At 38.5% G+C, this 14,750-nt stretch overlaps 6 protein-coding genes across 6 annotated transcripts; all 6 read left to right on the top strand.

Moving 5' to 3' along the window:
• Positions 1-505: 505 nt before the first annotated feature.
• LOC122826127 (histone H2A) lies at positions 506-1,005 on the top strand. Its single transcript, XM_044107653.1, has one exon. It carries the CDS (start codon positions 506-508, stop codon positions 890-892), a length of 387 nt encoding a protein of 128 aa, XP_043963588.1. The 3' UTR covers positions 893-1,005.
• A 183-nt stretch (positions 1,006-1,188) lies between these two features.
• On the top strand, positions 1,189-2,257 carry LOC122826133 (histone H4). Its single transcript, XM_044107658.1, has one exon. It carries the CDS (start codon positions 1,662-1,664, stop codon positions 1,971-1,973), a length of 312 nt encoding a protein of 103 aa, XP_043963593.1. The 5' UTR covers positions 1,189-1,661; the 3' UTR covers positions 1,974-2,257.
• Positions 1,929-3,540, top strand: LOC122826130 (histone H2B 1/2-like). Its single transcript, XM_044107655.1, has 2 exons — positions 1,929-1,954; positions 2,925-3,540. Exon 2 carries the CDS (start codon positions 2,937-2,939, stop codon positions 3,309-3,311), a length of 375 nt encoding a protein of 124 aa, XP_043963590.1. The 5' UTR covers positions 1,929-1,954; positions 2,925-2,936; the 3' UTR covers positions 3,312-3,540.
• Positions 3,541-5,138: 1,598 nt separating this feature from the next.
• On the top strand, positions 5,139-5,772 carry LOC122826135 (histone H1-like). Its single transcript, XM_044107660.1, has one exon. The coding sequence runs from the start codon at positions 5,165-5,167 to the stop codon at positions 5,762-5,764; it is 600 nt and encodes a 199-aa protein (XP_043963595.1). The 5' UTR covers positions 5,139-5,164; the 3' UTR covers positions 5,765-5,772.
• A 3,528-nt stretch (positions 5,773-9,300) lies between these two features.
• Positions 9,301-9,724, top strand: LOC122826132 (histone H2B 1/2-like). The gene has a single exon (XM_044107657.1). It carries the CDS (start codon positions 9,310-9,312, stop codon positions 9,682-9,684), a length of 375 nt encoding a protein of 124 aa, XP_043963592.1. The 5' UTR covers positions 9,301-9,309; the 3' UTR covers positions 9,685-9,724.
• A 2,295-nt stretch (positions 9,725-12,019) lies between these two features.
• Positions 12,020-12,817, top strand: LOC122826126 (histone H1-like). The gene has a single exon (XM_044107652.1). The coding sequence runs from the start codon at positions 12,148-12,150 to the stop codon at positions 12,781-12,783; it is 636 nt and encodes a 211-aa protein (XP_043963587.1). The 5' UTR covers positions 12,020-12,147; the 3' UTR covers positions 12,784-12,817.
• The last annotated feature ends 1,933 nt before the right edge of the window (positions 12,818-14,750 follow it).

Genomic DNA, 14,750 nt, shown 5'->3' with positions numbered 1-14,750 from the left:
TGGAGACTGGATGAGATATACAGATTCAAATTCAAAAATACTCTATTGAGCCACAAGGAAAATTTAATAACAATAATATTTGCTCTCCTTAAAAAACTAAAAATGCTGTTAGAAACTACGTCCCAAGCTTACCATTGAAGTAGTTGCCTTACATCTAGCTTACTTTTATTCATATTTAAATTTAGAATTAACATCAGGCTTTCTTGTGTATAATTTTTACCTTGCAAAAAGAAAAGCTCTACTGTTTTAATTTGTCCAAAATGAGTACAATTTGTAGTATGTCTTTTCTAAATTTTAATTTGAAATGTTTGCCTTATTTTGAAAGGGACCGTGTCAGGAAGTGAAAATTTGTGGCGCAAACTGAAATTGACACACACTCTACTGTGATTGGACAACCCGCCTAACGCTCACTCTGACCAATGAGTGGGGAGCAGCGTCCTATATATATAGCTCACATCAGCCTGGAACGATTATCTTCATCTGTAAAGAAGAAATATAGGAGAACATGTCTGGACGCGGAAAGACCGGTGGCAAAGCCAGAGCTAAGGCTAAGACCCGCTCATCCCGTGCGGGGCTTCAGTTCCCAGTGGGCCGTGTTCACAGGCTGTTGAGGAAAGGAAACTACGCCGAGCGCGTCGGTGCCGGAGCTCCAGTCTATCTAGCGGCGGTGCTCGAGTATCTGACCGCTGAGATCCTGGAGCTGGCTGGAAACGCTGCCCGCGATAACAAGAAGACCAGGATCATCCCCCGTCATCTGCAGCTGGCCGTCCGCAACGACGAGGAGCTCAACAAGCTGCTCGGCGGAGTCACCATCGCTCAGGGTGGTGTTCTCCCTAACATCCAAGCTGTCCTGCTGCCCAAGAAGACCGAGAAAGCAGCTAAGGCCAAGTAAACCTCTACAGCTTCAAAACTACAAACCCAACGGCTCTTTTAAGAGCCACACACATCTATCTGAAGAGTAAAATTCTGGTTAAATTGGCCAGTAAAGTTTGCTTTTTTTTTTGTTCCCACCAAATTGGGCTGCCGATAAACATGTCTGCCGGGGGAGAGCTGTTTTAAGGGCTGATTTTCGAAGCATTTAATGGGTTGTTATAAGCGTTTCAGAAGATGCTTGTTTATAAATATTTAATTGTGGTAGAACAGCACAAAACTTATTTAGCAGGATTTATTAAATGTGACCTCAATAGTTAAGGAAGTATAATTTTGTGTTTATGTCCAAGGACATCTAAAGTCTCTGTTCTGGACAGAATATTAATGGACGATAAAAATTGTGAAGTGACTTTTTGTTTTTGGCCTGGAAACGATCAGATCTGGCAACCCTGAATTTAAAAACAATCGAGAGGTCCTAGTCAAGGTTTACCATACTCTGAAGCAAACAAGAACATCGAGGAAAGGAAACTCTGAGATGTACAAAATTTAAAACTGGTTACTGAAGTAATTTTGAGGTAATAGTGTTTTGCTTAGGGAATTATTAAACACTATAACAAAGAGCAGTGATTGAATTAAATGTTAATACAAAACCTGATCCTATGTACATGAATGGTTTGTGAACCCGTTAATTTGACGCCTCTCATGCAAACCCGTTTCAGTTGTCTTCTCTTACGTCCGCAGTTCTGAAATAAAGAAAGATCTTCTCTGACGTTATTACAGAGAAGAACACAATGAGTGGCCGTGGAAAGGGAGGTAAAGGACTCGGAAAAGGAGGCGCTAAGCGTCACCGTAAAGTCCTCCGTGATAACATCCAGGGAATCACTAAGCCCGCTATCCGCCGCCTGGCTCGCCGCGGTGGAGTCAAACGTATCTCCGGTCTCATCTACGAGGAGACCCGCGGTGTGCTCAAGGTTTTCCTGGAGAACGTCATCCGTGATGCCGTGACCTACACTGAGCACGCCAAGAGGAAGACCGTGACCGCCATGGATGTGGTATACGCTCTCAAGAGGCAGGGCCGCACTCTGTACGGCTTTGGCGGTTAAATCTACCATCTCTTTACTACAAACCAACGGCTCTTTTCAGAGCCACCCACACTTCTGAAAGAGATATTTCCTGAATTTTAATATTAATTCACTGCTTCTAAGGACTTGTGTTGTGTAATTTATGACAGAATTTTATTTTTAACAAAACACTTGATTGTTAGAGCTAGCATAATGTATTGATGAATTTGAGACTAACTCCATATTTTAATACTACATAGTAGTGAAGACATTTATAAAGTATAAATATCAGGATTTATACATTATAAATGTGTCAAATTAGATGTCCAGAGAAAGTTACCCTTGGTTGGTAGAGTACTCAACATTTGTTCTCAAGTAAATTAATTTTCTTTTATAAAAGTATGCATCCAAAAAATTCCAAATTATACTTTTGAGGGATTTTTTTGTTGGGTGAGTAGAGTATCTAACAAAATCTACTCAAGTAAAGTTAAGTAAAAGTGAAAACTGTGGTAAAGCTGCTCCCAAAATATAATTTTTTCCCCCAAAAGTTTCTCAAGTAAATGTGACTTAGTAAATGTAGTTAATAGATATCCACCTCTGCCATAATCTCACATATTTTTAATATAAAAGGTGGAAAAAATGAAATAATCACTAAAAATCTATGTAAATAGTCATGGACAACATATCATTAACATGTTATTCAGGTGTCATAAGAATTATTTAACATATAGGTGGCAAATGAACAACTTTGATAGTCTCTAACATGTAAAAATATAAATAACTGATGATTTCTGCTTGAAATCTAAAAAAAACATAAATAAAGGGAAACATCAACGCAGTAAGCTCTCTAGAGAGCGCTCACAACACACAAACACTCTAACCTTCCGATGAGCTCAGCCAATCAGAGGCAGGCGTCAGCGCACTCACATTTACATGCAGCCTCTATAATACTAGTTTCTAACTCAAGGCTCCTCATTCGTTGCTGTTTCCCAGGAACACGTCAGAATGCCTGAACCCGCCAAGTCTGCGCCCAAGAAGGGCTCCAAAAAAGCCGTAACCAAGACGGCCGCTAAAGGAGGCAAGAAGAAGAGAAAGACTAGGAAGGAGAGCTACGCCATCTACGTCTACAAGGTCCTCAAGCAGGTCCACCCCGATACCGGCATCTCGTCGAAGGCCATGAGCATCATGAACTCGTTCGTTAACGACATCTTTGAGCGCATCGCCTCCGAGGCCTCCCGTCTGGCTCACTACAACAAGCGCTCCACCATCACCTCCAGGGAGATCCAGACGGCCGTGCGCCTCCTGCTGCCCGGTGAGCTGGCCAAGCACGCCGTGTCTGAGGGCACCAAGGCGGTCACCAAGTACACTAGCTCCAAGTAAACCTACGGTTTACCATTAAAAACCAAAGGCCCTTTTTAGGGCCACACAAATACAACTTGGAGCAAAAGATCTTGTGTGGTTTTGTAGAAGTTGCAGAAAAGCTAAAATGTTAAATATTTAACAAATTCTTTCATCCTACATTTTTGTTTTGCCATTAAAACTGGAGAAAAGTTACAAGGTTTCTCTTCAGCACCAAAATTTCTGAAAACTACTTTCTGCCATTTTTCTTTCATCTAAAAGTTTAATTCACAAAACAAATGTTTAAATTATTAGTATGAATAAAAGGATTTTAATCAGGCAATACTTGCTTGATGGAAGTGAATGACTTCTTCATATTTCACTGATTCCTTCAATTAAAAACCACCAGCTAATTTTATGATCATACTACTAGAACTCTGGTTTTCATTTGTTTCTGTTTTGCATACTGTGTAATGGAGTTGCTCAATCATTTAAAATAGATTGTAGAAATATACTTTCATTTTTATTTCTCTTCCTAGGTTGAGAAAATTAGTCCAAATCCATATCTGTCTAGAATAGAATAGAAGTACTTTATTCATCCCAGCAGGGAAATTACTTCGCAGTTGCAGCATAAAGACAAGACACAGTAACAACTAGTTGTAGATAAAATAAATATAAAATATAAAATTGTAAAGTGCTGTAAAATATAAAATGCAACTTAAGAGCAGTCCTTACAGAGATTAAAAAATGCGGATATGTATATGTAATATATGTACAGCAAGTGTGCCACGGTGCAGTTGTGCAAAATTGGGCTGATTAGTGCAGAACAATGATTTAGCTTTTATGGTACAGTGAGATACTCTGAAACAGATTTCCAATAGAAGCTAAACACATTCTAACTCTAAATATATATATAATACATTCACCTGAGAAATAAAGTTTTACTCATGTCAAAAATGATCTGAATAACATCATAAAAGTCTAAGTGTTGTAACCCTAAACTAACAACCCCTAATTTCTTAAGTTGCATTAAATGCTGCGTAAAATATTACTAACCAACATCTTGAAATGTTTTACTTGTGAATATCAATTAATTTGGGAGAGTTTAACTAGAAAAAAATGCCTACGGGAGTGTAAATATACAAAGATCTTTCGGTTAACATTTGATAAATGAGTCCATCAATCTGATTTGTAAATGCAAATTCAAAGATATAATGAGGAAATAAATCTATTTTCTACTCCGAAAAAAATTAACGCATACTGCGTATGTGAACTTTTACATCATAATCTGATATAAAATTCTGATAATATTTATTTTCATTATTTATTTGATGGGATATAAGTAATTCCTATTGGATTCTTGCAGGAGAGGAATCCTGACTGGTTTATTCATAGACAGTTTCTGTGTGTTTACTGTCGGGAAAACCATTCCTATTTAATACCCTGATAATCCAAACATAACAACCAAAATACTTTTATTTTGACCACAACCTTCTTTTTTATCGAGTGCACCGCGATTATGTCTTCCGCAAAATGGTTTTGGATGTTTCAGGAGTAGAAATGTGGGGAAAACTCGCTACTCGATGCTCAGAATTAAAGAGATTCTGACACCTTCCAGGGCTCCTGGATCAAAAAAAGAAAGTCCTACCAGACAAATATGACCTTATTGTAGAGAGAGAACAGTTGTCTTTCCGTTACAATGATAATTAAGGTAGAAAACGCCACTTTAGTAGAGATTTAAAGCCTTAAATGTGGCTTAGAAAACACAAATGGGGACGCGTTTCAGACGGCAGCAGAGCGGCGGCCTCAGTTGTCTCTTTACGGTTCTCATGAATGTTATAAGTTCCGCCTCCTGCTGGACGACTTCAGAGAATCATTAACAGTAACTGAAAATCATGGCAGAAGTAGCTCCAGCAGCCGCACCGGCTAAAGCCCCGGCTAAAGCGCCGAAGAAGAAGTCCGCAACCAAGGTTAAGAAAGATGGACCCAGTCTACCCAAACTCATCGTGGCCGCCGTGGCCGACTCCAAGGAGCGCAAGGGAGTTTCTCTGGCGGCGCTTAAAAAGGTCCTTGCCGGGAAAGGCGTTGATGTGGCCAAGGCCAACAAGCGTATCAACACCGCCGTTACCAAGCTTGTGACGAAGGGAACTCTTAGCCAAACTAAAGGGACCGGAGCAACCGGGTCCTTCAAGCTCGCTAAGAAGGAGCCCAAAGCTGCCAAACCCGCCAAGAAGGTGGTGAAGAAGAAGGCTCCCGCCAAGGCAAAGAAACCAGCCGCCAAGAAGGCCACAACACCCAAGAAACCCGCCGCTAAGAAAGCAGCAGCCAAAAAATCTCCGAAGAAGGCAGCGGCCAAGAAAACCCCTAAAAAAGTGGTGAAGAGCCCCAAAAAGAGCCCTAAAAAGCCCGCCGCTAAGAAGCCAAAGGCTGCTAAGAAGCCTGCAGCCAAGAAAACGGGAGCCAAAAAACCCGCAGCGAAGAAGGCCAAGAAGTAAAGAACTTTTCTCTTCCAACAACTGCTTAAGGCACCAAAGGCTCTTTTCAGAGCCACCACTTCTACAAATTAAGACATGACTCCTATAAATAATCTGTTATTTTGTTTCCGACAGGCATATATTTTGTACAAATATATCAACTGGATTAACTGTGAATGTTCTTGTTGTGCTCCATATGACAGCTAAATATAATTATTATTTTGATATTAACTATTCTAGAATATGCCTGTTTCAAAGTATTGATCCCTTTTAAAACAGCTGACAGTAATATACAAGATTATTTAAGATTGACTTCCTGTATTCAAACTGCAGCAAATTACGCTTTGAGTAATTTAAGATTAAAATTGTGTCCTTCTTGACAGATGGATGTAAACTACTGAAATAATTTATTGAACAGGTTTAAATTTATATTTATTATTTAGGGTGTGGACTAAAAAGGACACTGAACATTTCCAACTCAAATGAAACAGAAGAAGCAAATGTTTTTTTTAAAGTACATTTTATGTAGCTTATTGTTATATTTGTATTTTCTATTATTTAACACTTTGGAAGGCAAAGCTCATTAACAAATAAGAAATTTCTCCCTGGAAATCAGTAAAGTATATTTTATTAACTAACTAGTACAGATTTTCAAATGCCTTTATATGTGTGTTATATTTTGGATTTATTTATAATGTTTTATGTATTTGAAGGGCCTATTGAAAATGAGATCTTACATCAACTACAAAAAATAACTAAGTAACTACATAAATAAAGGATAAAAGGAACAGCATGTACTTGTACAGACAACTGTTTTATAATAAGAGAATGTTTTATGATGCAAATAAATATAGTGATGAGCAATAGTTAAAATTATTTTAGTATTAATCATTACATTTCAAAAGTAGAATATTTCGTGGGTAGTGTAAGGATCAATTGATATAAATTTCAGCGTTTTCTTTAAACGTGTAACATTCCCCCCTTCCTTTTCGACGTTATTTAGACTTCTCTCGCGCTTTATTTTGAAAATTCAAATCTAACCAATAGCTGAGTTAGACTTTTCTCCCTACGTCAGCAACCTCAGCGAATCAGAAGTGACCTTCTGCTGCCAGTCTCCTTATAAGAGCGCTATTCGCATTGAGAACGCAGCTCTTCAGCTTAAAACAGCGAGAAGAAAAAGTAATAACATGGCAAGAACCAAGCAGACCGCTCGTAAGTCCACCGGAGGAAAGGCTCCCAGGAAGCAGCTGGCAACCAAAGCTGCCCGTAAGAGCGCTCCAGCCACCGGCGGAGTTAAGAAGCCTCACCGTTACAGGCCCGGTACCGTGGCTCTGAGAGAGATCCGCCGCTACCAGAAATCCACAGAGCTGCTGATCCGCAAGCTGCCCTTCCAGCGCCTTGTCAGGGAGATCGCTCAGGATTTCAAGACCGACCTGCGCTTCCAGAGCTCCGCCGTCATGGCTCTTCAGGAGGCCAGCGAGGCTTACCTGGTGGGTCTCTTCGAGGACACCAACCTGTGCGCCATTCACGCCAAGAGGGTCACCATCATGCCTAAAGACATCCAGCTGGCCCGTCGTATCCGCGGAGAACGTGCTTAAATCACATCAATATTAATTACACCCAACGGCTCTTTTAAGAGCCACCTACATTCATCTAAAGAGCGGTTCTTTTAATATTGAATCAACCATGATTGCACATTTTTAAATGTATATTAGAAAATAAATTTATAATACTTTGTTACTGATCTGTTCAACTTTTACATGACGCCTTGGATACAGAAATAATTGTTGGTTTCTTCAATACTTTATCTTGTAATAAGGAGTGTACTTAAATGGCGGTTCTGTGATGTTTGATGTGACAGGGGTTGCTCAGTTATCACGCTCACCATCATATATAATACACAGTTATTGCTATGCATAAATTTACCTCATTCAAAATACCTGTAACTGTCATGCATATTTTTGATTTTGATTTTTGAAATTGTGGAATGCCTTTGTTCAGATGGAGTGTTTTTCTAACTGTTTTCCTGAAAAATTAAAGTGGTTTGACTGAATTTGAGAATTTTCACTAAATTAAATGTCATTTTAGCTTTATAGCTTAACTAAATATTAGAGTACAATTTGTAATGGTCAATTTTTTTGCCAAAAATAAAAACAGCTTGAAACAAAATAATTACATTCATTTGGCCTTTACACGACAATTTATTAAATGTCACTAAAAACCTCATATAGATCTTTTTTTATTACCAAAACGTGCAACACTGAAGTAAGCAAGTACCTTTCAAGTCACTTTACCATTTTTTTTCGGCAGATACTATCCGCTGTTGAGCAGAACTCATCTCTGCAGTGCGGAAACGTGACGTAGGGCATTCTAATTGGAGGACGACTCTTCTGCTCGCACTTAACCAATCAGCGGCTAGATAGTGTGTATAAATGTTGCTGGCCGCTGGAGCGTCATTATTTCTCCTAGAAGTTTGAAGAACAAAACTCAATAAGAATAACAAACTGCTATTCCTTTAAAACTCTGCTGCAGCTCGTATCAGGTTTTCAGTGGTACCTGCACGTGAGATGGTTAGTGGGGTTGCGAGACCCAGAGTGGACCCGGCGGATCTCGATGCTCGTTTAAGGAACATTGAATCCCAGTTACTTGTGCTCACTCAGATGTTAGGTCAGGCGGTAACTGGAGTTCAAAATCTCCAAGCGGCTGCGCTTCCAGCTAAGACCCATGTGCCTTACACTCATCACCCAGGCGCGTACTAATGAGACTTCTTAACTGACAAAGGCACCTTCGACAAGGCTGCCTCAAAACGAGCTTCGCCATTAACGCATTATTACAAACCAACGACTCTTTTCAGAACCACCCACACTTCTTAAAGAGATTGTCCTGTTATGTTTAGTTGTAGAACTTCTTAAAGCGAAAACTCAAATTTCAAGATTAACCGTAAAAATACGAGAAAATCCCTGGGCTGTAATGAGGTCAACAGAAAAACGGATAAAATGACCAGAACTGTTTTTTAACATACTGTTAATACCTGATTTATTTTATCTTAAAATAATTATTTACCCATTTTATACTTTTCCTCCAAATGGCAGAATATTTTCTCAGAGCCTGTGCATGATTTAGCAGTATAGGTTTTATTTTTTTTAACATGATCAGTTAAGAGAACATGTGTAGAAGGGCAGAAAAAAATTGCATAAAAAGCCACTAATTATTTTTATTTGGAGATTAAATATATTGAGTGATTTGGACTACTTAAAATTATTGTGTATACTATGTGAAAGATTGAAGAAAAATAATTTATACTCAGTTAAATGTACCATACATTTATTAGGAATTAACTAAGAAACGTGGAGTATTGACTTTTTAAAAACATTTTATACATTCAGCATAACGCCGACAAACGCAATTGCATGCATAAGATGAATTGAAAACGTCCTCAACCTTCCGAGCAGCTGAGCCAATCAGAGTCGGGCGTCAGGACAGTCTAATTTACATACAGAATCTATAATACTGGTCTCTCGGCGCGCGCCTCCTCATTCGTTGCTGTTTCCCAGGAACACGTCAGAATGCCTGAACCCGCCAAGTCTGCGCCCAAGAAGGGCTCCAAGAAAGCCGTGACCAAGACGGCCGCTAAAGGAGGCAAGAAGAAGAGAAAGACCAGGAAGGAGAGCTACGCCATCTACGTCTACAAGGTCCTCAAGCAGGTCCACCCCGATACCGGCATCTCGTCGAAGGCCATGAGCATCATGAACTCGTTCGTTAACGACATCTTTGAGCGCATCGCCTCCGAGGCCTCCCGTCTGGCTCACTACAACAAGCGCTCCACCATCACCTCCAGGGAGATCCAGACGGCCGTGCGCCTCCTGTTGCCCGGTGAGCTGGCCAAGCACGCCGTGTCTGAGGGCACCAAGGCGGTCACCAAGTACACCAGCTCCAAGTAAACCTGCCGTTTACCATCAAAACCCAAAGGCCCTTTTTAGGGCCACACAAATACAACTTAGTGCAAGTAGTCCTTTTTATATTTAAACACTCCGTTTTAGCCTGAGAGTATTTTATAATTATAACATAAAATAATTAAATGTGTCAGAATTTTTAATCCTCAAGTCAATACTTCAGGTGTTGCTCCAACAAGAATGATTTTTTTATTATTACTAAATTATACTAAAATTTTCTGGTACTTTTTAAAAATTCCCCCTTAGAGTTATCTTATAACACAGGACAGATTTTGAACAAAGTTTGTCACTACAAAATATTTTAATAACATGAACATGGTAATCAAATTTTTTAAATTTTTTTAAGAAATGTGTGAAATGCAAAAAATTGAGAGAAATTTTTTTTTTTGAGGTATTGAGTCACTACTGTACAAAAATACAATATTTCAAGAGGGAATGATAAATCTGAGGACAGACCTTGTATCTTTTCTGGCTCCACCTGCCCAGCAGTGAAGATCGATATGGATTTACTTTCCAGTCCAATACTAAGTAAATAATTTTTCAGGTTTGTTTCAGCAATACTTTGTACAATTCCATATGCATGGTAAATCAAAAAAAAAAAATCATTATGCAGAGTGACTCAAATTGATATTGCCTGTAAAATATCTAATTAAGATATAGTTTACCAATACCTACATTTGTAAAATATGTAATGGTCCAAGCAAATTAGTCTGAAAATAGATATTTTGTAGATAAAATATTTTCAGTGTCTACATCTGATGCTATGCTTCCCCTTTTGTTCTGTCTCAATTTAATGCTTTATACTCTTATGTGGTTTGATCTGAGGTGTTTCATGAGGTTTGTGTTGCACAACTCAATGTTTTTGGACCTGAAAAATCTTCACACACAGCTCAGCTTGCAGCAGTAATATCCAGATGACTGAACTTACAAGTTATTCATTTATCCAGGTCGGAGAAAAATAGTTCTCACTGATCAAAACATTTGTACAAGGTCTCAATAGTTTCTTTCCATTTAATTTTTGTTGAAGGAATAAACTGCCTTCAAATAACAGAGGTATCACAATAAGTGATATTTTGATTTGAGAATTGATTTTAAAGTAAAAAGAGCTAGTGTCAGAAGTATTAATATTTCAATATTGATCTGCACATTGCGACTGCCCACCTCTGCTTAACACAGGGTAATTAAATTGCATTTGTTTTCCCAAAGTGTGTACATCTGGCAGGATGTTGATAGGTAAATGTAGCAGCACCACTTTATGTCTGCTGGTTATGAACTGTTCTGATACTTGTTAGTTTTGTGATGTGCTGCCAGGAGTTTCAATGACTATTTATCTTCCATGGGATGTTTCATACTGGAAATTTGTTTTCTTAAATCTTCCCACTGCCAGAAAATGCAAATATTGATGAATTATGTTGTTCTAAGTCATTAATTACAAAAACATTTAATTTTCCTTTGGGAATAATAAAGTATTTCTGTATTTGAATACTTGGTTCTAAGTATAATTCTAAGCATATAGTGAATTGCAAGGTAATCTTCAAGAATAAAAACATAAATGGATGTGAGATGATTTCAAAGCCAAATGAATTAGAAAAAAGGAATCCAAAGCATTGGCAACACATCTGATATAGAAGATTAAACTTACCTCAGTGTTTCCCTCATGACAGTTCAGATGATTAAACTAACAATGTTCCAATATTGCTTAAAATTTCTATTATATGAAAAAATCTCGCTTCATAATTATAGAATCAAGCTGAGCTGGAATAACAGCAGTGAACTGAAAAGTTATCAGTTTTTCATCTAGTTTTTCTTCTGAAAACAACAAACATACTTTAGTTAATTTTTAAGTTAGAATGTGATAGGTGTTTAGTTACTGATTTTAATAACTATTTGGTGAACGCATTTTTTCCCCGTCAGATTCATCCCAGAGGAATCCTGACCGGCCGCGTAATCATAGATAGCTTCCTTGTGCTTTTACTGTCAGATTAACTTCCGAATTTAAAGTTCAGATAATCCAATTACCACAGCCATTTCGGTTTTATTCTTTCCACAGACTTCTCTCGTAATGAGGGGACCACATTTATGCGTTCTGTAAAGTGATTTTAGATGTTTTAGGAGACGAAATGTGTTGAAAATTCACCTGTCGATGCATAGAATCAGAGGGTCTCCGACACCTTTCAGAGCTCATGGAACAAAAAGAAAAGCTTCTAGAACCCAAATGTGATCTCACTGTGGAGACAAATCAGTTTCCTTTCCGTTACAGTAACATTTATGTTAGAAAATATCACATTTGAGAAGATTTAAAGCTTAAAATGCGGCGAAGAAAACACAAGTATGACCATTTTTGTGGCAGCAGCTGAGCGGCGGACTGAGTTGTCTCTTCACGGTTCTCACGTCTGTTATAAGTCCCGCCTCCTGGCGCACGATGGGCACGTGGCATAACAAGTGAGAAATATGGCAGAAGTAGCTCCATCAGCTGTTGTAATCCCGGCGGATGTTCCGCATAAGCCTCCTCCTGCTCCTCGGCCTAAGAAGGGAGCCAGCATCTACAAACTCATCGTGGCTATCGTGGCCGAGTCCAAGGATCGCAAGGGAATGTCTCTGACGGCGCTCAAGAAGGCTCTGGCAGTGAAAGGCGTGAATGTGTCCAAGGGCAACAAGCGCATCAACAACGCCGTTACGAAGTTGGTCACATCAGGAACCCTGAGCCGAACCAAAGGGACCGGAGCATGCGGCTCCTTCAAGCTCGCTAAGCCTAAGAGAGACCCAAAAGCCTCCAATCAAAAGAAGGCGGTGAAGAAGAAGGCTTCAGCCAAGGCAAAGCGATCGACCGGCAAGAAAGCTAGCGCTCCCAAAAGGCCCGCCAAAAGAGCAGCGGCCAAGAAGTCCCCGAAGAAGTCACCGGCAAAGAAAGTAGCTAGAAAGGTAAAGAAGAGCCCCAAGAAAACCGTCGTTAGGAGGCCGAAAACTGTCAAGAGGCCGAAGTCTGCAAAGAAACCAAAGCCTGCTAGGAGACCCGCAGCTAAAAGACCGGTAGCCAAGAAAAGGCCGATAAAAAGGCGCCCAGCTAAGAAGGCTAGGAGGTACTAGTAAACACCGCTTCACCCACTGCTTAAAGCACCAAAGGCTCTTTTAAGAGCCACCACTCCTTCCACTAAAGAGACGGTTCCTAATTAGCATTTGAGGTAGTACTGTTTACAACATGTACATTTAAAAGTAAATATAGTCGCCTTCTTCTTTAGATTTTAACAGTAGCTTGCATCCATTATTGTTTCACTACTGCCATCTGTTGGATCCTAATACTTATTCCTCAAATTCTCTTGATTAGCTTGGTATTTTTTATAAAATGAAATGTCTTCCCTTTTTTTTTACTGTTTCACTGACCAACCACATTCTCATATAGCAATTCCCTATTAAAATTTGTTTCCATATTCAGTTATTTTCTTTGATTCACATATTTTTCCTACAACTAAATAAAACATGTTCCATTGTTTCTATAGTATCACACCGATTACATAAATCAGAAAGATGTTTCCCCATCTTAAAAAGAGCTCCATTTTTATTCTATTTATAATTATCTCCTCCCTCGTGTTAATTCCTCTAATCCTTATAATATCAGCTGAATTTTATATGCTATATAAATGCCTTCTATTTATTTCATTATCACACCTAATCTTCCATAATTTCTTACTTTCTTTCCAAACTATACTTTTGCCTTCAGATTTAGATGACTTTGTTTGCATTGTAGGAGACATATATACATTTTAGGAACTTAATACAAAACGTTATTTTGTGTTTACGTGAGTTAAATTTTTTACTGTGCTATTTGAAAAGGCTAAGCATCTGTAATTGTATTGTGCTTAAGCTTATTATGTGGTGCCTTTTGATTGGATATTGACTAATTGATTTATGAAAGATGAAAGTACTTGCTCATTGTAGAAGTCTGGCACCTTGAGAGTATCAGTCTTTTGACCGTCACTTTCTATTTGTTTTGAATCTGTTTGTTATTTTTATTTTCTTTATGTTCATTAAAGACTTAAAGATGACTGTTGGATTCAAGATCTCTGTCTTTTTTTTTTTTTAGAAGAAATTTGTCACGTGCGAAAGACCTTTAAGGGGCTAGACTAGAGAGAGCTTGCCGCACTTACAGGCATATCAATATCTAATTTTTTTACAGCCTCCTTAGCCAACCTATCTGCTATTTCATTACCCAAAATACCTACATGAGCAGGAGTCCAAAACATTATTACATTTTTGCTTTGTTCACATAATCTATGATGAACAACCATCACTTCATATAATATATTTTGAATATTACTTGTATTTTCCTTTTGAATCACTACAAACTATTATTTTACTTATATCAGTGCCCTCCATCAATTCTAAAGCTAATAATATAGCACATACTTCTAGTGCATATATATTTAAAAAAATTAGATATTATTTTGAAATATAATATTTAATTCAGGAATCACGAGTAAATATAACCTCCTCTTTTTGATTTGTTAATGGTGGATGGCAAGAAATGTCAAGTAACATTACTGCCACCTACTGGTATGGAGTGTGGTTGTCTGTCTGTCTGTCTGTCTGTCTGTCTGTCTGTCTGTCTGTCTGTCTGTCTGTCTGTCTGTCTGTCTGTCTGTCTGTCTGTCTGTCTATTTACCACATCCATCCATCCATTTTCTGTTCACCCTTGTCCCTAGAGGGCTCGGGAGAATTTAGAGACCAATTAATATAAAAAAATACTTTCATTTTGTGTTTATTTTAAGAATACATCAAAAGAACTTAAAATTAAATTTATTTAAAAACATTAAAATAATCCATCTTTTTGTCAAAGTTTGTTAGTCTTCTGCGGCGCTTTATTTTGAAATCTTAATTTTAACCAATAGCTGAGTCAGATTTGCAGTCATCACGTTCGCAGTCTGAGCCAATCAGAAGTCCCCTCGCGCCCCTAGTCTCTTTATAAACCCCCGTTGCGGAACAGATTGTTCACTACTTCAGCGTTAAACACGAAGATACATATTGAATCGAGATGGCAAGAACCAAGCAGACCGCTC

Source organism: Gambusia affinis, linkage group LG23 (genome assembly GCF_019740435.1).
Source record: "Gambusia affinis linkage group LG23, SWU_Gaff_1.0, whole genome shotgun sequence".
In the NCBI taxonomy this organism is placed as follows: domain Eukaryota; kingdom Metazoa; phylum Chordata; class Actinopteri; order Cyprinodontiformes; family Poeciliidae; genus Gambusia; species Gambusia affinis.
Note: the sequence above shows the minus strand (reverse complement) of the source record. Positions and strands in the feature narration are given on the sequence as shown.

What these genes read in the sequence shown, in the direction of transcription:
- LOC122826130 (XM_044107655.1), top strand. Translation starts at nt 2,937, where the DNA reads ATGCCTGAACCCGCCAAGTCTGCGCCCAAGAAGGGCTCCAAAAAAGCC.
- LOC122826135 (XM_044107660.1), top strand. Translation starts at nt 5,165, where the DNA reads ATGGCAGAAGTAGCTCCAGCAGCCGCACCGGCTAAAGCCCCGGCTAAA.
- LOC122826132 (XM_044107657.1), top strand. Translation starts at nt 9,310, where the DNA reads ATGCCTGAACCCGCCAAGTCTGCGCCCAAGAAGGGCTCCAAGAAAGCC.
- LOC122826126 (XM_044107652.1), top strand. Translation starts at nt 12,148, where the DNA reads ATGGCAGAAGTAGCTCCATCAGCTGTTGTAATCCCGGCGGATGTTCCG.
- LOC122826133 (XM_044107658.1), top strand. Translation starts at nt 1,662, where the DNA reads ATGAGTGGCCGTGGAAAGGGAGGTAAAGGACTCGGAAAAGGAGGCGCT.
- LOC122826127 (XM_044107653.1), top strand. Translation starts at nt 506, where the DNA reads ATGTCTGGACGCGGAAAGACCGGTGGCAAAGCCAGAGCTAAGGCTAAG.